This window comes from Quercus robur, chromosome 9, assembly GCF_932294415.1.
Source record: "Quercus robur chromosome 9, dhQueRobu3.1, whole genome shotgun sequence".
In the NCBI taxonomy this organism is placed as follows: Eukaryota; Viridiplantae; Streptophyta; class Magnoliopsida; order Fagales; family Fagaceae; genus Quercus; species Quercus robur.
Window position 1 is genome coordinate 39,834,962 of NC_065542.1, and position 23,261 is coordinate 39,858,222.

The window sequence follows — 23,261 nt, forward strand, 5'->3', positions numbered from 1 at the left end:
ATGTTTGTGTAGATGTAGGATCTACCTCATATGAGGGGTAAATACATAACAGATTAGTGTTTAGAGTTTAGACAATCCTAGTCAAATTTATTGACAGCAACATACACCTGTTTGGACAACCCAACTTTCGTCAAACGTTTGCAGTCCTCATATTGTATGCTCCGTTGCCTTAAAAAAATAAAACAAATAAAAAAAAATTAACCCAAATGATAAAATAGAAAATAAGAGGGAAGAAATTATTTTTGTTACATCCAATGCATTTAGAAATAAAAAATAAAAAATAAAAAAAACGTCAATTTTCCGGCAAGTACCCATATAACGGACAAAGACGACGTTCAGTCACATTTACATTCACATCCTATCTCTGAATCTCTCCTCCTCTCTTTACCCTATCCTCTCTTTCTGAAAACAAAATCATCAAAGAAACGAAGAAAAGATCCAACGATGGAGAAAAACTGCAGCTTCATATCGTGCGAAAAGATAGATCGTGCGGCCAACTGGGTAGGCTCCAACGTAGCCTCCGCCTTCTTCGCCTCACTGGAACGCTGCTCCTGTATCAACCTCGGCACCACCGACCTCGAAGAAGACGAAATCGACGAGGCCCATGACCGACCTTTCTTGCTCTCCAAGCCCATCATCTCTGACTCTGAACCCAACAAGCCCAAACCCACCATCGCTGTAGCTTCCAATTGAAACCTATATAGAGTTTGTCTGTGAATTATTTTTTTTCTTTCTTTTGTACAGTAAATCCCACGGTTTTTGGGGTTTCAATTTCATTGTTGCTTTATGAAAAATACTAGGTTGTGTTTGCTATTCGTATTCTTTTGTTGTAAAAAATTAATTAAAAAAAATGGGGAAAACAATTTGGTGTCAAGTTTGTGCAATCTATCGTATGCTAATAGTGCACTTTGATGATGTATGATTTTTTTTTTTTTTTTTTGCTAAATTCTATATGAATTTTGGTGGGTGTTGAATTAAATTTTCTTCATTACAATTTTGTTGTTTTGGGTCACTCATTGAAAAGCAATGTGCATTAGCAATCCTAGGAGATCTGAGTTGAGGAAAGCCTGTTTAGTTGTTATTGGGTTGTGATTAATATGGAAAACCTGTGAGTTTCCATATTAATGTATTTGGTATTGGGTTGGGAGTAAATTTCCATATTAATGTTTTTAGTATTAGGTTGTGATTAATAATCAAAGTAAAAGTTCAGTGATTTAGGTCATCATAATAGTACAACCTGTTGTAAAATATAAGAAAAGTTTATGATATGAAGTACTGAGATTGTTGGAAATTGTTTGTAGGTTCATCAATCCTTGGTGTACTTTCCTGCATTATTTTGAATCATCAGTAACTTGAGGGGAAAGACCCTCATAAAAATGCCAAGTTTGCCTAGGCAACTGCATTTCATGTACCCTAAAACTTAGGATTCTAGGGCTTTGATACCAAAGGAGAAATGTAGTAATGCTAGGTTACGTTTGATTGCATTTGACTCAAATATTGGATGTTTGAATTAAATCACAATCCTTTCAGGATATATACCCCAAATTGCTGTGGATGTGATCTGATTTACAAGTAACAATCTAGTACACCTTATTCCATGTTGTAATCTTCTGTGTTTAATACCACCTTGATAGAGGTTGGAGTTGCTTGCATTCGCCACACCCAAAGGCTTGGTTCTCTAAAGACTAAATACTTCTGCTTCTTGCTTTGAGGGAGTAGGTTGTCTAAGGTGGCCTATAAATCTGTCTGCATCCTATGGTTTATGTTACTTCCTATTGTAAAATGTTTGTCAGCAGGAAAAGAGTTGATAACCGGGGTTCCACTGTATGAAAATACAGCAGAGGGTATAAAATTTTGTGAGTCTTATATTTTCTGTATTAGAAGCTGAACAAAGAGAGAAATTTTCACTGCTAATGTTGCATTTTGTAGCTAGTCCTGATGTTCTTTCTCTAACTTGTAGTTGTTTATTGTGTCTGGTCAACTGGATTCCAACTCACTCTTGTGCAGCAGGTTCCTTATTCAAGCAAGACATGATAGCATTTATAGAAATGGTGGCATTCTAGGATGTTATTGGATGATTGGATGTAAGCATGTACATGTGAATGGAGACTCTTCTAGGAATGGAAATGGATTTGAGTCTTTTTCAGATATTATTTTAATTTAGTTTTATTTTATTTTGTAAGTCAATTGTATTTTTATTGTCCAATTATATTTTTATTTTAGGTCCTAGTAGTTTATTAGGTTATTAGTACTTTAATTTTAGAAGCAAGGTTATATTTGTAATAAGAAATTAGGGTTTTCTGTGCCAGTTAGAATTAGGGTTTAGTATTCCTGTATAAGAAAAGTATTGTATTCCAATCAAAAGGAGATTATTTTGATGAAGAAAGATTTCTATTGAAATTGTCTCCATGGTCTAGTGTGGACTCCAACCACCCCTAAGTGTTGACTCCTTCTATCCTTTATTTTTTAAATTCTTTAATTTTCTTGTTGATTTTTTTGGTTTGTCCCGCACACTTCTTTTCTTAATTTGTTGGGATATTTATTTCTGTCTTTTATATATATATCCAGGAAAAATGTCACCTACAAATTCAAGGCTAAGGCACACTTCTTTTCTTAATTTGTTGGGATATTTATTTCTGTCTTTTATATATATATATCCAGGAAAAATGTCACCTACAAATTCAAGGCTAAGACTCGACGAAGGTACTTGGAAATGAAATGGCAGGTGCAGAGAAGTTGTGGGTAGAGCAGCGGCAATGGTAAGTAATCTTTATGTTGCATTTTTATTGTGTTTCTATGCCATTTATAGAGATGGGTAAATATGTAACTTAATAATCCACCCCCCCCCCCCCCCCCTCCACCCCAAAAAAGGAAAAAAAAAAAAAGCAAAGACTGCAAAGGAAAACTTGAATATCAATGAGGCCACCCATAAACGTTCTCTCACTTGGCTGGATTGAGGAAAAAGACTGTGCTCATCTAGAAAAAAAATTTAGACACTCAATCCATTAGGAAATCATTAAGAAACCCATTTTCTCACATGATATCTTCCCAGTCTGGCCAGCATTGCCATGTTCCTATATCCCCTATTAACAGACACACAACAGAACATGTCTACAATAATCTGGAAAAGATGTTCATTTCCTCCAGCAGTGAAGATGCAGGAAAATTGAGGACTCTCTCCTCTCTCATCATTTGCAAAGTGCAAGAGAAGTTGTCTGATAGAATGATTCCCTGTTGAACATATAAATTTTTTTTGTTGAACATATAAATTAGTAGATAGGATCTAGTACAAATGTTTTACCATGGAGATACAATTTTCATCGAACCACCCACTAGTCGAGTATTTTAAGGTGAGGTTGGATAAACCACCTTCACAATAATTTTCATCTTAAATTCCAGCATTGAAGGAAAAGCCCATCTAGTTTTTTAGACAATTCATGTGTAATTTTCAATTTTCTCTACCCAAATCACCAAACAAAAAATTCAAAGGGTTGATGCCTTGTAGGATAAACAACTTCCAAGTGTCTTTCACAAAAATTTTCTTCTTGAATCTGGAATTCAAGTAAACACCTAACTGGCAATGTAGATAAACAAGTCATGCTACAATGTCCAGAAGACTCCCCCCCAAAATGTTTTAATGAACAGAAACCCGTTGCTGCTTGACATGAATGTACAGATGCAAATACTCGAGGTTCTAAATCTTTCTAGAGTGAGTCATATATACAGTGAAATTGATTGTTTCAACTAGATGGTTACATGAGTTCAATCAAAATTAGGTAGTTATTTTGGATTTAAGAAGTTGTGTTATAAATAAGAAGCTGCCCCAAAATATCTGAATAGAGCAAAGCTTGCTGTGCCACATATATTATTTGACAAACTTGGCCACTGTCCTCCACATAGGCAATTAAGGTCCCTTATAGTAGGTCCCCTTGCTTTTTTTTTTTTTAAATGAAATTAAGTCCCCCATGCTATTTAGGTTAGTATGTCATCTTCACTATTTTGAATGCTTTTAAGATAAGTAATTTGGTTTTAATGGTAATTAATGTGATGTTTCAATTTGGATGAAGTTCAGTCTTCAAAGATGCAAGAGTGGGCTTGGAAACCATGCTTGTTTGTTAAAGATAAAGGTAGTTATTTATACTGCTGTACTGGTGGGTTATGGGAAGCCTGAGAACCGGAAAGTTGGGATCAAAATCATCTGATATCTCTGGCAAAAACCCATCTGATCAGCCATCTAAGTCCAAATTCTCAATCTTGGTGTGTTGATTCTCTCATTTTTCACTGATATTAGCAACTGACTACACATCTGAACTGTTAAGATGTCCCGTGATATGCATTTAATTAAAACATATGAGAGATTGTGGATTTTAATAACAGAAAAATGATTTTCATGTGTGCTTCCATTCTGTATTAAGAATATGGGCATGATCATAGTGTAAGGAGTGTTACTACAGTTGGGGTGATCTAGCTAATCACAATCCAGAATGAGAATTCATAAAACATTTTATAACATTTACAAACAATGTTTCCAGAACTCCAGTTGGAGATTACATGTCTTAAGGAAGCTAGATGGTCCATGTGACAACCATGTCTGTTTGGACGTGGTATCTCATGCTTGGAAACAGGTGAGAACATTTCGTCTATTTGGGGAAAAAAATCTTGGACATGATGTTTATTCATTATACTCAAAGAAAGTAGCCTCTGTATGCTCCCTTCCCATTCCCTAGGGTCGCTTGCATGCTTCTCTTTATGACTAAATAATTTTTTTTAATAAGAGAAGTCTGCAATCTTTTCACTTTAGGTGTTTGAGATCTTGTAAGGTAATTTGAAACTCTGTTAAACATCTTATGAATAAGGGTTGAATGTGAAAACAAATGGCAGAAAATATATGGTTTTTGAAACAACAATTTCAGTTTTTAAACAACATTTCACGGATTTTCACACACTTTTTCACTCATACGTATTTTTACAAAAGTTTTTAAACAACAATTTTCAGTTTCTAAACACATATACCAAATGGGCTCTCAAGATGACAAGAATTGCCTATGAGTTTTTTGTTTTTTTTTTTTTGCCGGGGGGGGGGGGGGTGGGTTTGATTTGATATTTGAGTGAATCTGGAAGATGGGTTTAGGGTCAGGAATGAAGTGTTCACATTTAGTCCAGCTGTTGGATAAGATAGGACTTTTTTTTTTTCCTTTTTTTTTTTTGGCCAAGAAAATAGGATGCTTTAATCCATTGAATGTTAGTCATGTGACCTTTAAAAAAAGACCATATATTGGACTCGTGTCCAGAACTCCAGTTGGAGGTTATATTTGTGCAAGAAAGCTATAGTGGTGTAGAACCTATCATGTTGAATCGTTGATTTAGCTAGACCACAGATTCACAATCTAGAATGAGAATTCGTAAAACTGTTGATACCATTTACATGCAATGTTTCCAGCACTCCAGTTGGGGATTAAATTTGTGCAAGAAAGCTAAGGGTATGTTTGGTACATGTATTTAAATACATGTTTTCACTTTTTAAATAACATTACACGTATTTTCACACACTTTTTCACTCATATATATTTTCAAAAAAACTGAAAATTATTGTTTAAACATACGTATCAAACGGGTCCTAAAACATCTATGAATTATCACGTGGAATGGAGCATCGTAACTAGGGGTGTGTCGGTTCGGTTTCGGTCGGTTTTCTAAGTGTTGGCCAACCGAAACCGAAATTTTCGGTTTGTGAAATTCTCAACCGAAACCGACCGAAGTAATTGGAAAACCATCGGTTTCGGTTGGATTTCGGTTTCGGTCGGTTTCGGTCGGTTTTTCGGTTTCCTTATCATTTATTTTCTAAGAAAGCAAACAAAGAAAAAAAATCAACAAACCCAGAAAATCCCTTTGCCTTCCCACGTTTTCTCACTACCCAAACACCAAGCACCAAGCAAAGTAGCAAAAAAAAAAAAAAAAAAAAAAAAAAAAGAGAGAGAGAGAGAGAGAGAGAATGGCGAAGCAGCATACCAACGAAGAGAGCAAACAAACCCAGAAAATAACGGCGAAGCAGCGTACCAGTGGGTTTTTTGATTTCCTTATCATTTAATTTCTAAGAAAGCAAACAAAGAAAAAAAATTAACAAACCCAGAAACCCAGAAAATATTAACAAACCCAAAAAAAAATTAACAAACCCAGAAAATCCCTTTGCTTTCCCACGTTTTCTCACCACCCAAACACCAAGCACCAAGCAAAGTAGCAAACACAAAACCAAAAAAAAAAAAAAAAAAAAAAAAAAAAAAAAAAAAAAAAAAAAGAGAGAGAGAGAGAACGGTGAAGCAGCGTACCGGCGAAGAAAGTAAACAAACCCAGAAAATAATGACTAAGCAGCGTACCGGTGGGTTTTTCGGTTTCCTTATTTATTTTCTAAGAAAGCAAATAAAGAAAAAAAATTAACAAACCCAAAAAACATTAACAAACCGAAAAAAAAAATTAACAAACCCAGAAAAAATTAACAAACCCAGAAAATCCCTTTGCTTTCCCACGTTTTCTCACCACCCAAACACCAAGCACCAAGCAAAGTAGCAAACACAAAACCAAAAAAAAAAAAGGAGAGAACAGCGAAGCAACGTACCGGCGAAGAAGTGTACTGAAGCAGAGTGATAGAGAGAGAGAAACGACGGCGTGATGGAGAGAGAGAGAAACGGAGGCATGACCCTATTACAGAAAGAGAGAGATGGGGAGGAAGAGAATGACTGGAGAGGGAAAGGGGAGAAGAGAACGGCTGCTGTTGAAGACTGAAGTGAAAGACAAATGCTGAAAATAGGATTAGGGTTATAAAGCAAACCCCAAAACGACGTAGTTTTGGTAATAAGGAGAGGAAAAATAAAAAGGCTATTAGTAAGGGTCGAACCTGGGCTGACTAGAGACTAACGCGCGTCCTTGCCATTAGGATACTAGGAACGTAGTTGAAATAATTTGTACAAATTATTATTTAATATATTTCGGTTCGGTTCGGTCGGTTCGGTGCATTAGAATTTGCAACCGAAAACCGAACCGAAATTTTCGGTTTTTTAGATAATAAAACCGAAACCGAACTGAAATTTTTGCATCGGTTCGGTCAGTTTGAAGCGGTTTTTTCGGTTCGTCGGTTTTTTGCACACCCCTAATCGTAACTAGAATTGCAATTGTTGATGTTGTCGTATCTGTTTGGGGGAAAAAAAATCTTAGAATTGTTTTTACTTTTTTATTTTATTTTATATATATATATATATTTATTTATTTATCAATTTTGATCAGTGTTTGTTCATTATACTCAAAGAAAGTAGTAAGCAATCACTGTATGCTCTCGTGTAAGCGTAAATGAATTAAGTTTATGAACGGCTCGAGCTAGCAGGAAAGCTTGTTTGCTTAGCAAACAAGTTAAGTTCATGCTCAAGTTTAGGTTTGACTATTAAACGAGTTAAACTCAAACATAATAATGTATTTATGAACTAACTCATGAACATGAAGCTCAATTTAATCATATATTATATCATATTTTATTATATTACTTGTTTAAAAATATATTCATTTATAGTTGAGATCAGATTGTGTAAATTTGTAAATAAGTTCACATGATATAGAATTTTTTTTGTGATTTATTGATAATATAAACAATCTATTTGTTGTAAAAATTCAAAAATTTGTGAAAAGGGTCAACAAAAATTTAGTCATGGTTTTACTATTACTATATAAGAAAAAATAATTAGTTAATCAAGTAACTCATGAATAAGCTCAAGCTTGAACATGTGATCTTATTTGATAATAAATTTGAGTTCAATTTATGTTCAAAATAAAATTAAATGAACAAGCTCAAACTTTTATTGTACAGTTTGAAACGACTTATTTACATCCAATAAATACTATGATTGTGATTGTGCTCTTTTGACTTGATGAATACATTATTTACTTATTTTATTTTAAAAAGTGGGTGTTAAATGATGAGTGAAGATGGAAAATGGGTTTGGGATGAAACATTCACATTTAGTCCAGCTCACAATTGGATAAGATAGGACATGGCATGTGTTAATTGCTTCAGTGCATTGAATGTGACCTAAACACAAGTGTCAAAAATGTCACGTGTTGGGCTACAGACTACCTTGTACATTGTATTAGAGTACTTACAGCTTTATATGATAAGATATTTGCTTAATGGCCAACAAGAGCTTGGCTCAGCTGGCATGGATCATTCACTTCGCCTAACCAGCTTAGGTTCGATTCCCGTTGCCAGCGGACTCTTGTTGGTGGGCTGCTGTGTGAGGGATTTAAGGGGAACATCGGGTTCGAGCCTTGGCGGGTACCTCGGTGGGATTTGGTGGGTCCTGTCCCTCACATGGTTATACTAACCCGGGTGGCATGATACAACCATAAGGGCCCCCATTTTTGTTTAGCAAAAAAAAAGATATTTACTTAATGCCCTTTGTCTTCAGAATTGAAAATTTAGGTTTTGCAAGGGTTACCTTTAAACAAATTTAAAAGGTATCGCAAGGATTGGTACTCGGTATTAAGGTTGTTGATATGCAATGTTTGTTGTAGAGTTCATTAGCTTCTCAATGAAAGCACTTAATATTAGAGAAAAGCATGCTATAGTAGACATTATATTTCAAATCTAAAATATATTTAACAATGGATATATAATGGCTATAAAGGATTTCTATTTTGATTTCAAAGGATGTAATGCTATAATGCTAAAATGAGGTGGAAATCAATAAATCAAATTACATAATGTACTGTGATGGCAATTTTGCTGTATGGAAAAGATGTAGAAATAGAATTCTCCCTTTGCTCAAAAGATGCATTGGCCATTTTGAGGGATGCTCGTGAAGAACGTTTATGGGGACATCGAATTGGCCTCTGGGTATAACAAAAACAGAAAAACTCCACTTTAAAGGCTGATAACAAGACCTTAACATCCTCAATTGTACTTTCAATTTTTTAATCAAGAATTGAAGGATCTTGCATAATATTATGGAGTTTCAAGGTTTATGACATAAATTTTTAGAATGAACTTTGGTTCTAACTTCTAACCACACCATTGATCAAATATATTGTTATCTTAGGTTGTGTTTGGTTGAATGTAAAATATTTTTCGAGTGTAAAATATTTTCAAGTGAAAATATTTTCGGGAAAGGAAAATATTTTCAAGTGTTTGGTTGCATTCAAAAAAATGCTTTGGAAAATATTTTCTAGTGTTTGGTTGTGTTCTGAAAATGCTATTTTTCTACTAATTTCTCACATTTTCTCAGCTTCCAAACAAATTTCATAATAGAAAATTTCAATACATAAACTTAAAACAAACAAAAATCAAAACAAAATCAAACAAAAATCAGAACAAAACATTTGTTAACACCAAAATCTTGGTCAAACGGAGAGGAGGAAGAGAGAGTGATCGACAAGTGAGGGAAATGGAGAGGTAGATCGAGAAAGAGAGAGATCGGGCATGGGTGGGTCATGTGGATCGGAGCTTATGGAGGAGGGATCGGAGCTCTTGGATGTGGATTGATCTCACCGGTGCTAGGGTGCTGGTGTGCGATCTCAGTGGTGCTTGGATGAACAGAGCACTCACCGTTGCGTGGAGGGGACGAGGACGACGATCTGACCAGCGCGATCATGGGTTCGACGGTGCAATCTCTCTCTCTCTCTCTCTCTCTCTCTCTCTCTCTCTCTCTCTCTCTCTCTCTCTCTCTCTCTCTCTCTCTATGTTTGCGTGTCTATGAGTCCTTCTTTCTCTCCCTCTTTCTCTCTTTGCACGTCTCCGAAAATGGTTTGAAGTAAAAATAACAACGGAAAATATTTTACGTCCCGTAGCCCTTATTTTACAATCAATACTGAAAACATTTGCAGTTTGACCCAATTTTCAGTAATAACCAAACGCCCACTTTTACGGAAAAGTATTTTCAAAAGTGGTTTGAAGGCAAAACAAACGCACCCTTAGCTTCAAAAACACACACACATGTATAGTGTATTTTGCATAATAAGGTGTGGGGTTTGAATGGACATCCACCTTGAGAACAATGGTTGCTTTTACAAAAAGGTTAGAATCTTGTAGGGGAAAGTGAGGAACCTATAGTCCTATACCATATTCAGGCTTTCCCTTTGTCAATTCGCCATCTCATTTCATTTGAATTTTTTTCCAAATCATAATCTCTTATATTTGAAAACATTCTGATCTGATGGCTGATGATCCTATCCTGTTGATGATAGTCGATTAGAATAATAGCTACACGTACACACAATCTAACTGGCCATTTCATTTTTTTAATTATTATTCACTAGTACTAGTATTATCCTTATCATTAGACCTGTCATTTCATTTTGATCATGTCCATCCTAAATATTCTGCCGGTAGTTTCATTATTATATAAAATATCAACAATTTTGTCACATAATTATCTTGCTCAGCAGTTATAATTAGTTGTTTTTTATTCTCACATCAATACATCATCATCATCTTCATCATCATCATAAACAGTTGTAACAAAAATAGTGGATTAATTTATGGCCTTAAAATTTTTAATATTCTACAACACAAAGCATAGTTTGTTTGACTCACGTACTTTGTTGAGTTGCGATATCCGCAAATACAATACAATATTGACATGAACTCTGTCCCTCCTTGTTTCCTTGTCTCTCACTCACCTATGCTTATAGTTATAGGATGACGCAAATTAGAGATTTGTATTCTGAGTTTCTGACATTAGAAGATACCCCCACCTTAGCCTAAAGGGTAAAGGCTATAATTATATAGCTCTCACTCTCTCTCTCCTACATGCTCTCTCTAATCTGATCTGTGATTTTGTTGGAGAGAGAGAGAGAGAGAGAGAGAGAGAGAGAGAGAGAGAGAGATGGATGGATGGATGGGTGACCAAACGAAGCTCAATCTCCACAGCCGAAAACACATGGATCAAACCGTCTAATCAATCTTGACCGTTCAATATAACGTATCTGAAAAGGACCCCTCATCCATCTGAACCTTCCTGTTTGGAATAGTCTGTTATCAGCCCAATCTCATGTGACAGAAATGTGTGAAGCCTCCTCGATTGGGGACATGAGAATATCAGAATTTTGTTTTGTTTTGGGATTGGATTTTGATGGTGAGGGATTTTCAATGCTTTTTTAATTACTACTTTCCAACCAAAAAAAAAAAACCCTCAGCTGTGTCTTTGTGGCAGTATCAATGAGGTATTTAACGAGGCAATAATAGTGTGCTAGTATGTGTTCTGTCATCTCAATCCTGCTGTTCTTACCTCATTTCATTTCAAAAGTTTGTCATAAATTTTGGAAAAAGTCCAGTGTCACACCAAGAGGCACAATTTGTGCCAACTACAAGTTGTGATTAATAAAGGAATATGTCACACTCACCTCCCTTGGAACTACTCTAATTTTTTCTGGGCATTTTTGTTTAAAAGAGCAAAGAATATTGACGTGTGATTTCCTTGGGCGGCAATAGGGTGATTGATACTCTTCAAAAAAAAATAGGGTGATTGATAGAGGTGATTAAGCAATAATTTTTTAGTGTTTAAACACCACAAATATTTTCACAATTCTTTTTTATTTTCAAAACACTTACGTACAAGTCTACAACCTCAAGCGTCCACTGCTATTCGGTCTTTCCATCTTCTTGCTTCACGTGAAAGTATGTTATGCTTTCACTTCGTACATCATCACATTTATGGTGTCGAGGTTTCATCTAGTTGTCGGAGTGACGCTGTATAAAACGGAATGGTGTTGTGGCTTCATCTACTTCAAATTTTCAACTTTCCTATTTATAATAGGATTTTACTAACCGGACCCTAATATCATATACTTATATAATATTTTTACCAAAAAAACAATATTACTTATATAATAAAAATTGGCTTAAAAACCGTAGTTACATCAAGTGATTTTAATATATTGTAGATTTTTTTTTTTTAAGAAAAAAATAGATATAATTTTTCTTCTCCTATAATTACTTTGATTACAATCTAAATTCTATCTTAATTTGATTACAATCCAATTTTTTTAGATAAAGTTATGTTGAGTTTAACTTCTTCTTCTTTTTTGGATAACTTTAAACTTTTAAACTGATTATATATATAAAAAATAAAAATAAAAAGTAAAAATACACTTTAAGTTCCTACATTTTGGATCGATTTCCATTTTGGTCCCTATTTGATTTTGCTACTATTCCAGTGTCTAAAAATAGAAAATCAATTCTATATTAATCTCTGCTGTCAACCCATTAACAGAAAATTAATACGTGGTAGACGGAGTGCATAGGTGGCATGTTAGATCCTGACGTGGCTAATAAAATAATATTAAAAATTTTATTTGACTTTTAGAAAATGACTTGTCTTCATTTTAATTAATAAAAAAATTCAATTTAAACTGAAAAAATTATAAATAAATAAATAAAAAAAGCAAAAACAAAACTTTTCAATTTTAAAGATTGAGAAAAATATTTATAGCAATTATTTCAATCTTTCTTGAACTTTCTTAAGAAACAAACACTAAATTAACACTCCTTCACATTCTATGTTGACATTTCTGTGTTTGTGTTTGTATCTATTTCATTTTCTTCTTTCTTTTAACATAAACCAAAAAAGTAAAATCAAAACAAAAATAAATTAATAAGAGCATCCACAGTAGTAGAGTTAAAAATTTAGCTATTTGGCACTACAAAAAGTTACTTTATCTATTTTACCTACTAACATGTTGTAGCAGTGGATCTATTTTAGCTTTCAACACAATAAAATAATATAAGTATCACAATAAAATAATATATCCATTACAATAAAATAATATATCATCTACAATAAACAACCATCACGACCACAACCACCACCACCACCACCACCATAAAGAAAAAAAAATCAACCAAGCCCACACCCACCCGACCCACCAGGCAACACCCACACCCACCACCACGAAACCCACCTAAGCCACCATCACCACGAACACACCAATCTACCCATAAGCCCAACGACGCCGATCTACCCACCACAACCTAGCAACTATTCAACCACACCACAGCCCACTGATGTTGACGAACCCAGCCACCCACCGACGTCAATCTACCCACACAACCACCACCACCATCGGTGAGAGAGAGAGGTGAGAGCTTGAGAGAGTTTTAAGAGAAGGTGAGACAGAGAGACACACAGTAAGGATAAAAGATAGAGAGACGCATGGTGAGCAACAAATATTATTTTAATCCAGTTGGGGAATAATTTTTTTTCTTTTTTTAGCTCTAAGCTACAATGCACATCCATCTATGGATGTGCACTATAGCAATGAAGCTAAAAAAAAATAGGTTTAGCTCCACTGCTGCATGGGTTTTTTTGTGTTTTGGTGGAGTTAAAATAGCTTTTTAGCTCCACTATTACAAGTGCTCTAAATAAATGTTATCTCTCTCTCTCTCTCTCTCTCTCTCTCTTAGTCTTTGTTGTGTTTGGCATCTATTTCTTTTTCTTTTTCTTTTCAGATGCAGGTTCATGACTTGCTCTCAGTAATGGACTTGCTATTCTAGCGACAGTCTATTCCAACTAGAAGTGTCTAAGCCACGGCTCCCCGTAACGATGATGTTGAGTCCAAGCCTTTCAACCTCAAGACAAAGCCTTTCCTTCATATCGTGATCCTTCACGATATGGATCTTGAACGGAATTTGTGCCTCCACAAGCGGCTGAGCCAAATCGTTGGCTTGTTTGTGTTTGTATCTTTCTTTTTCTTCTTTCTTTGTTCAATCTCCGACTTTTTCTCTCTCTCGCTCTAAACCCAAATCCCTCTTCCTTTCTCTTGTTTGATCAACGATGGTGGTAGTGGGTTTGGTGACTTTGTTGGCGTGGGTTTGTTGACTGGAGGGTTTGGTGATTGGTTTGGTGACCAATCGGTGGGTTTGGAGACTAATCAATAGAGTGGATCGTTGGTTTGGTGACTAATTGGTGGTAGCAGTGGTCTAATTTAGGGCTGTAATCGGTTCGGTTCGGTAGGTTTTTTTTTTTATCCGGCCAACCGAAACCAAAATTTCCGGTTTCTAAAAGTCTCAACTGAAACCGACCGAAATAGTTGAAAAACCATCGATTTCGGTTTCGGTCGGTTTTTCGGTCGGTTCCGGTTTTTGGGCCTAGAGTTTGGGCTAGTTGGGCCTTTTATTTTTTCCTACCAATTTTTCGCATTTTTCCAGCCATTTTCTCAACTCCCAAACAAATTTTATAACAAAAAAATTCAAAATATACCCTTAACACAACTAAAAATCAAAATAAAACCATATTTTATTCACAAACCCGGTGAGAGGAGGAAGAAAGGGTGAGAGATTGAGGGAAAGAGAGGATTGGAGTGGATGGAGCGGCGACGGCCAGATCGGTTTCCCTGCATGTGGCTCATCCGTGCTTTCCAAGGCGCTACCTGTGACTCAGTATGGGAGAAGCGTGGCCAGATCGGCGATCGATGGTGGTGGTCTGGGTCGGTTGTCAAGATCGAAGCTCATCTATGCATGACTGGCGATTGGAGAGGTGGATCGGTGATGAGGGAGGGGTGGGCTGAGATCTGGGTGGACCGGTGTTTGTGGGTCTTGAGTGTTTGGCCGGCGCTTGATCTGGGCGGTCGGCGGTGTGTGGAGGCGGCGGCAGAGGGAGATTCGGTGTGAGACTGTGGAGTGAGGCTGTCTGAAGCTTGAACGTGAAAGAGAGGAAAGTGTGAGACCGTGAGAGTGAAATCTGAAAAATTTGGGAATGTAGGGTTGGGTTTTCTAACCTTTCATTTTATACTCTAATTAGTTTTAGTTTAATTAGTTTAATTAAATATTTACTTTGTTTAATTACAGATGATTAATTTAATGCATTTTAAAATGATATATTTACTTAGTTTACTTGGCCAGATGATTTGAATTTTGAAATGAAATGAGGGAAGCCACTGCCAGTTGTGAATCACTGGGTTGTATTGAAATGAAAGGATGGTTGATGGAAAGGTCCACTGCCCAACACAAAGCTGCCAGCCAATATTTACAAAATATTATATATTTAATATAATAATATATAATAATATATTTCAGTTCGGTTCGGTGTATTAAAATTTGCAACCAAAAACCGAACCGAACTTTTCGGTTTTTTACATAATAAAACCGAAACCGAACTGAAATTTCAATTCGATTTCGGTCAGTTTGAAGCGGTTTTTTCGGTTCTTCGGTTTTTTGCACACCCCTAGTCTAATTTGTTCATATGGGTTTCGAATTACAGGGTTGGTTGGTTGGTTGGTTTGATTGGTGATCGTTGGTTGGGTTTTTTGTTAGTGTGGGTTTCGAACTTGCTAGAGGTGGGTTTGCTGGGTTCAACTTGGTTGAGATGGATTTTTCTGGGGTTGAAATTTTTTTGTTTAGGTTGGTTGTGTTGTATTTTTGAATTGATTTTGCTGGGATTTGAGAAAATGGTGGCTTTAAGATTTATGAAATTGTTTTTGAGCTAAATTTTTTGGGTTTTTTGTGTGCGTTTGTTTCCTAAGAAAAGTTTTGGGTTTGCTAGATTGTTTGTTGGGGAAGAACATGAAGTTCATGTTCTAGGGAAAGAAGAAATGTTCTTACAAAAAAAAAGTATAAAAAAAATTAATTTAATTAGATTAATGTTTACTTTTAAAATTTCTTTGAATTTTTTGATATGGATTTTTTTTAATTATTAATTTAAATATGATGTGGCATTTAGAAAATGCCAAATAATTTTTTTAATAATATTTTAATGGCCATGTCAGCAAGTAGGGCACTTCATCTGCCATGTAGAAGTTTTCTGTTAGTGGGTTGGTATGAACTAAAATAAAATTGATTTTCTGTTTTTAAGAACTGAAATAGTAGTAAAATTAAAACAAGGACCAAAATGGGAATCAACCTTTTCTTATTGCCATTCACATTTAGGCTGTGTTTGGTTCGATGTAAATCGAATTCCAAGTGTAAAATGAATGCAGGGGAAAATGAATTCCCGTAAGGAAATTAAAATCCGAGCGTTTGGGTGTGCAATGGAAAATAGTCCGGAAAACGATTTCTAGTGTTTGGTAACATTCTGAAAATGCTATTTTCCTACAAATTTTTCACATTTTCTCAGCCATTTTCTCAGCTTCCAAACAAATTTTATATTAGAAAATCCACCACCACCGACACACCAGCACCCATAGAAAATCCACCATTATCCACACAAAACCCACCACCACACAACACAAAAACCACCAAAACACCACCCCCCACACCACCACAACTACGACGACAAAATCAGAGATCAAAGAGAGAGATTGAGAGATTGAGGGAAAGAGAGATAGATCGGGAAAGAGAGATCGATCTTCAACGACAGTGACCATCTTCAACGGTGGCGACGAGATCGGTCTTGGGTGGGTCAAGAATGAGATCAGTCTTAGGTGGTGACGACGAGAACGAGATGCAAGGCTCCGATCTAGATGGCAGCGACGTTGAGGAAGAAGAGAGAAAAAAGAGGAAGCTTGGCCGGCGCGTGATCTGGGTGGTGGGGCAATGTGATCTGGGCTGTGGGGCAGCACGATCTGGGCTAGCCGGAGCTTGGCTGAGGTGAGGCTTGATCTGGGTTTTGGACTGTGCGAGGTGCTCGAGCTCTCTCTCTCTCTCTCTCTCTCTTTGCCTGTGAGTCTTGGAAATCATTTGAAGGTAAAATGAAGGTTGCATTGGTTTTACGGCTGAAGTGGGTGATTTTACGATCAACGTGTAATTGATTTTCCATTTGACCATATTTTCTGTTGGAGCCAAACACACACAAGGGTGTAAAAGTAATTTTGGAATTCGTTTTCAGCTGAAACAAACGCAACCTTACTTACTTTCTTTCCTTTTTTTATTTATTACATTATGTTCAATGATTGTATGACTTTTTTTTTTTTTTGGATAAACATACATCCTAAATTAATTCTTCTTTTCTTATAATTTCTAAAACGATTAGAAATCTAATTTCCTCACAATTGAAAATTCTCTCTCTCTCTCTCTCTCTCTCTCTCTCTCTCTCTCTCTATATATATATATATATATATATAGTTTTTCAGTGTATTTTTATATATTCTTAGGCACAACTTCTTCTTCTTCTTTTCTCTCCCCCATTATCAATAATTCTCATTCTCTTACAATTTCTATGTTGTTTAAAAATCTAACTCTCCTTTGTTTTTTTACATCATGAGAATGAATTCATATCTTAATATGATCGTGCAACTATTTGCTTGAACTAATAATTTTTTCTAACAATTGTCTATAACCTTTTTATCCCTTAAAGCATTCACATCAGTATGTACATAAATTTGTATCTATTTTAACATAATAATCTATTTTTTATATTTTAAACGCCCACTTTCTAAAAGTATCAACATCAGTTTATCTATTTTACAAATTTATTTCAATATAATATTCATTTAATTTAATTTTTTATTACTTCCTTCAACAGTTCAACATTCTCTCTCTCCCTCTCTCTCACAGCTACCATCACAGCTTCCACCCATGTTCTACCATAACCACTACCACCACAACAACCACCAAAATGCATACAACACCATATCCAACCCATGTTGAAGCAAAGCCCATTTCAGAACTCACACCCACAGTAGCACAAACAACAAATCCAAGGAAATCTCAAACCAAATCCACCACATCAGAAACTCCATTCAAATTTTCCTTGAGATGACCCAAATACATTTGAAATCAAAATCTAATCCAAACCAAGCACATGCAGGCAACATCAAATCTTTAATAGTCAAGCCAAATCTAAATCCCTAAACACACAAATCAAACAAAGAAAAAATAGAAGAAGGAAAACCTCCACAAAGGCGGCACTGGCGAGCGGCATGGGTTGTTGGGGTTTAGGTGTGGCTAAGCTTGGTGCAAGGAGAAGAAAGAGAGTGAGATTGAACAGAAGTAAGGGTGAGATCGAAGAGGGTTTTGCAATGAGGAATGAAGGAAAACCACCACGAAGGTGGAAGCGGTGAGCGGCAAGCGGTGGTGAGCCGTCAGCCATGGAACTTTGACAAAGGAAGATGATGAGATGAGAAAAAAAGAGATGGTTCTATGAGAGATATTCTGAAATGGAAAAAGAAAGAGTGAGAGGGTACAACTAAGGCCTCATTTGGGAGGAGGGAATGGAATGAAATGGAAAGAAATGAAAAGAATAATTTTAGAATATTCTTCCCTTCCCTTGTTTGGGAGTTTTAATGGAGGGAATGGAAAACCTATTCCCTTGTTTGGAAGTTTAAGTGGGAGGGAATGGAATGGGTAGGAGGGAACACTCATTCCTCTCTATTCCCTTAAAATCTCAAATTTTCATTCCCCTCGAAATTGGGAAGAATGGGAAGGAATGAAATTAGATTTAATGTTTTTTTACTAAAACTCCCAAAATACCCTTATATATTCAACCCCTTATTTTAAAATAGGGGTCTAATAGTAATATTGTTATAAAATAATTCCATTCCATTCCCTCCATGTTGCTCCCAAACAAGATTCCTTACATTCCATTCATTTATTTTAAAACATCCAATCAAGGTTACTTAATTCCATTCCATTCTATTCTTTTCCATTCCTTTCTCTTACTTAAATATATTCCATTCCATTCCATTCCTTTCCATTCACTTATGATCATTCCATTCCATTCCATTCCCTTCCCTTCCCTTATGAACTCCCAAACGGAGTCTAAAAGAGAGAGAGAGAGAGAGAAATTATTAAAATAATAAAATACAAAACCACAGTAACCGTGTAAATTTACGCAGATACTATAACAATAATGCATATCTATACTAGTATAGAAGGACTGATGTGGGCAAATTTTGAGCAAAAATATGTAAAAATGTGCATGGTGCACTTTTTTTTCTAGTTTGCACCTACTAGTGCGAGTGCTATTAGGACTCTTTTAATATTAAATTTTCATGACTCTCCACTCATTTTTAAGGAGATACTATTTAAATAAAAGAAACCATTAGTGTATTGAAAAGTAACTCTAAATAAAGGTTTGAAAAACAAAATACTATGTACTCTATACTCTTCAGGTGCATAGCACATTTTAGATGTACTACAAATATTTTAACAAATGAAAATCCTCTGGTTAAGTTTCCTTAGGTTTTTAATTATTAAATTCAGGAAATTCTTTCACATAAATATGTTACATGATTGTTTGAATCTAAAGAACAATACTTTATATACAATTTATATGATCTAGACTTAAGTGATCATTAATTTATTATTTTTCAATAAAATTATTCTAATAGCTTATAGCCAAAGTTGTGCAATGCACGGGAATGATGCTAGTATATTATAAAAATTGAATTCCACAACTAGTGGAGGTACACAACAATGACAAGTGGCGTAATTTTCAATATATTTAGAATGATGTAAATGAATATTGCTACATGGCAGGAAGCAGTTTGTCCATAACAAATCACATCTGACATGTGGCAATAAATTTAACCCTAAATTAATGGTATGTTATAAATATTTTGCATTTAATAATATATATATATATATATATAATATTATAATATATTACAAATTGCAATTTACCATTCACATTTGACCATTTGATAATGAATAATGTAATTATAAAATAGGAAAAATGGTTTTTTTAAAAAATAGAAAAAATATTTTTCTAAAAATAATTGCAATTTAATGGGTTATATTTTATATTAAAAAAATAATGAGTTGTTATACCATCATTTGTAACTCATAACTCTCCATTTTCTTTAGTATTGTAAGTTGTAACTCATGCCTACTCATCTCCTCTAAAAACCAAAAAATGAAAACCTTAAATTTTATTAATAGACAAAAATTGCACTATATATTAGCATATAACACTATGAATTCCAAATGCAACAAAAGAATCTTCACAAAGGTTTGGCGTTGTTAAACTTTCATTCATTTTCAAGTTATTTTATCTTTTTCTTTTCATTTTTCAAGTTATTTTCTATTTTCTTTGATAAATAAAGTAGATAGAAAATAATTTATTTAAATTTTGTTGTTGATGTTATTCATAAATAGAAAGTCACTGAAAAATTCAACAAATTTTTTAAGGAGAGAGAGAGAGAGAGAGACATGGAATCCCTAAGTTTCCCTTCTTTTGAAGTTGATGAAGTTCTATTTCGAAACTTTCCTTTTTAATTAGCAATAAAAGAAGAGATACAAAACTTCTCACATCATTTATCTTAATCCTAATGGAATTCTATTATTGTTGATGTTCTCTATAATTATGCTTCCAATTGATTTTCTCTTTTTTTTTTCATAGCAAATCTTACGTCATTTCTATTATTATTATTATTATTATTATTATTATTGATGGGGAAAGACAAGTATAACTCATCCTTGAGTGGTAGTCCATAGAATGTATGGCTCATCTTTAATTGGTTGTCCATAGGATGTAAGATACCATGGCAATTAGGCTGCTCCTCACCCATTGTATTATTCATGGGGTGCCTTAGAGGAAGCTTGTCTAGACTAAGGAAGGTTGTCTAGATATGGATGACCCTTCAATACTTGGAATATTTCTAAATACAACATTTACAATAGCTTATAAATCGGACCATGTGTAACCATTCTAGTATATGAGTGAGATCCTGATTCATCGTTATAACTTCTTGCAAAGCACTTAACTTTCAATAACAGTTATAGAAGATAAGAGTAAACATTATAACTTCTCTAGCGGTTGTAAGAGTTGAGTGTAAACCCTCTGACCTCCACAAATATGGGGGAAGTTACAAGACATGTAATCGCTTCAAGAGTACACTATATAAGCACTCATTCATGACAAGAAAAGGTAAGTGTGTGACAATTCCCAAAAAGTTGGAACTCTAGAAATTTAGAGAGAAACTAACTTAAGCATCGAAGGGTTCTTGGCCGGTCACCTCCGGTCTTCTTTGATTGTTTGTTTTCCTTTTTAGGCCTTCCAGATCATTGAAGCTCGAAGCATTCAGCTTACTGATTTTTGTGCATCATCAATTATTATTATTATTATTTTATATAGATAGTTTCAACCTATGACGTCCATTTTTTATGATAGCTCTTTATAATCAAACCATGACACCAATAAATTTTTTGTGTAGGCAGGGATTGAACCTCAAATCTTTTATTCAAGCATCAGAAACTTTACCAGTTGAGCTAACTGGAACCCACATTTCTAATATTAACTATTGGTGTGTAGACTTTTTTTTTTTAAACATTTTTTTTGTTGAATGAATTTATTAATTTATTTTAACATATTCATTACTGTAGGGATGTTGGACCCAGGAGTTCATTATCTGTTTATGTATTGGACCCGTGGCCTAAGTTGAGGACGAGAGGTTGTCCGAAGAGGATAAATCTTTGTCAGAAGAGATTGTGTTAGTAAATAAAGAAGTTAGTTTTGGTCATAATGGCTTAAGAGGGTGGGCCGAGGATAAATGCATCCTCGGCTAGCCAAAGCCGAGGTCCAAATGGGTGGGTTGCCGTCCAAGGGGATGTTCCAAGAAGTTCTGATGGCACGGATAAGCATTACATAAACAAGATACAGAGGGGAGTCCTAAAATATCTTAGGAGAAAACTGCTACCACCGCATTAATTGCTCTGCAGCTAACTCTCTGACCGCATTAATGTGGAGGTGATACCTGAACAGTAGTTATCAGCCTTACAGCTTCTACACAAAGACATATGGAAGGGGCTGATGGGACAAGTATCAACACCAGCCATCTGGCATGCACGTGGAGGACAAAGGTGAAGGGAAAAGAGAGTATAAAAGAGAAAGGATGCAAGGAGAAAAGGAGATCGAGAAATTAAGAGGAAAATACTGTAACAATTAGGAACCAATCTTATAATCAAACCTAAGAGCAATATATAAAAGCTGTTCTCCTCGAATCTTGCTGAGGACATTTTTTTTCAGCATAAACCTGTTTGTTTTCATTCTTTTGTCATTTCAATCTATCTTAGTATTTTTTTGAATGATTAAAGCCCAGTTTTTCCAACCCACTCTCTACAAATTCATTGTTTTAGGTTTTTTGGGCCTAAGTCTACCAACCTTTAGGCTAAGAAACTCAAATTTGGTCCTTACAATTGGTGCCATCTGTGGGAATTACTGGTGTGATAATGAGTTTGATGTTTAACTATGGTAGGTTCACGTTCAAACCAAGCAGAATCCATGGGGTCCTAACGTCAAGATCACTTCCGTGAACTTGAGCAAAAGAGAGATCGGGAGGGGAGTACATATACTACCCATACTAGTAAGAGCCATTCTTGGGGTGGTAGTCATCTCTCTCAGGAGAAAGATACCAAAGCCATGTAGAAGGAAATTGATCACTTGAAGAGAAGCTTATGCCATGAACGGCAAAAGCGAGCTCCATCCAATTCTGACTTCTCCTTCGATGGTGAAAAGGATGGCAGCTATAGGCCCAGATCAAGGACTCCTCCTAGCGAGTCTTTCTCATATGATGAGGACTATCATCATGAGCGCAGAAATAGAAATTTGTCCTTGGTAGGCCTAGGAAATGATGCTATGAGTAAAGCCCTCAACCAAATTTCCAGGTCACCTTTCATGCACTGGATTGAGGGTGGGAGACTTCCTCGGCAGTTCACTCAGTCCACATTCACTATGTACAATGGTAAAATAGACCTTGTGGAGCATGTTAGCCACTTTAATCAAAGGATGGTTGTACACTCCAAGAACAAGGCCTTGATGTGCAAGGTATTCCCATCCAGTTTGGGGCCTGTGGCGATGAAGTGGTTTGATGGTCTGAAGGCAGGTTCCATTGATTCCTTCAAGGAACTCACTTAAGCGTTTGGATTCTGCTTTATTTCGTGCTGTAGGGTTCCTCGACCTTTAGCTTCCTTGTTGTCTCTGTCCATGAGAGAATGAGAAATCCTGAAAACATATTTGGATAGATATTGGGAGATGTTCAACGAGATAAATGGCGATTTTGACAATGTAGCCATCAACACCTTCAAACTTGGCCTACCTGCTGAGCATGACTTAAAGAAGTCTTTGACTGGGAAACCTGTTACCAGTGTACTCCAACTCATGAATAGGATTGATAAGTATAAAAGGGTTGAAGAGGACTAGCAGCAAGGTAAGGGAAAGGGCAAGGTTATCCCTCAGGAGATGAGGGATTTCAGGTCGGACTGTTATAACAATAACAGACCCCGAAGGGATTTTGCTAGGTAGTCTGAGCCTGCAACTCCTCAAGTGGTTAATGTTGTGTTCAAAGAACCGGTGCATCAGGTTTTGGAGAAGATAAAAAATGAGCCATACTTCAAATGGCCAAACAGAATG

General features: G+C 35.5%; 1 protein-coding gene across 1 annotated transcript; it reads left to right on the top strand.

The window, feature by feature from the left end:
• The first annotated feature begins 322 nt into the window (after nt 1–322).
• On the top strand, nt 323–874 carry LOC126698315 (uncharacterized). Its single transcript, XM_050395462.1, has one exon. The coding sequence runs from the start codon at nt 445–447 to the stop codon at nt 691–693; it is 249 nt and encodes an 82-aa protein (XP_050251419.1). The 5' UTR covers nt 323–444; the 3' UTR covers nt 694–874.
• Nucleotides 875–23,261: the final 22,387 nt, after the last annotated feature.

Excerpts from the sequence above, each read along its gene's own strand:
- LOC126698315 (XM_050395462.1), top strand. The coding sequence starts at position 445 with ATGGAGAAAAACTGCAGCTTCATATCGTGCGAAAAGATAGATCGTGCG.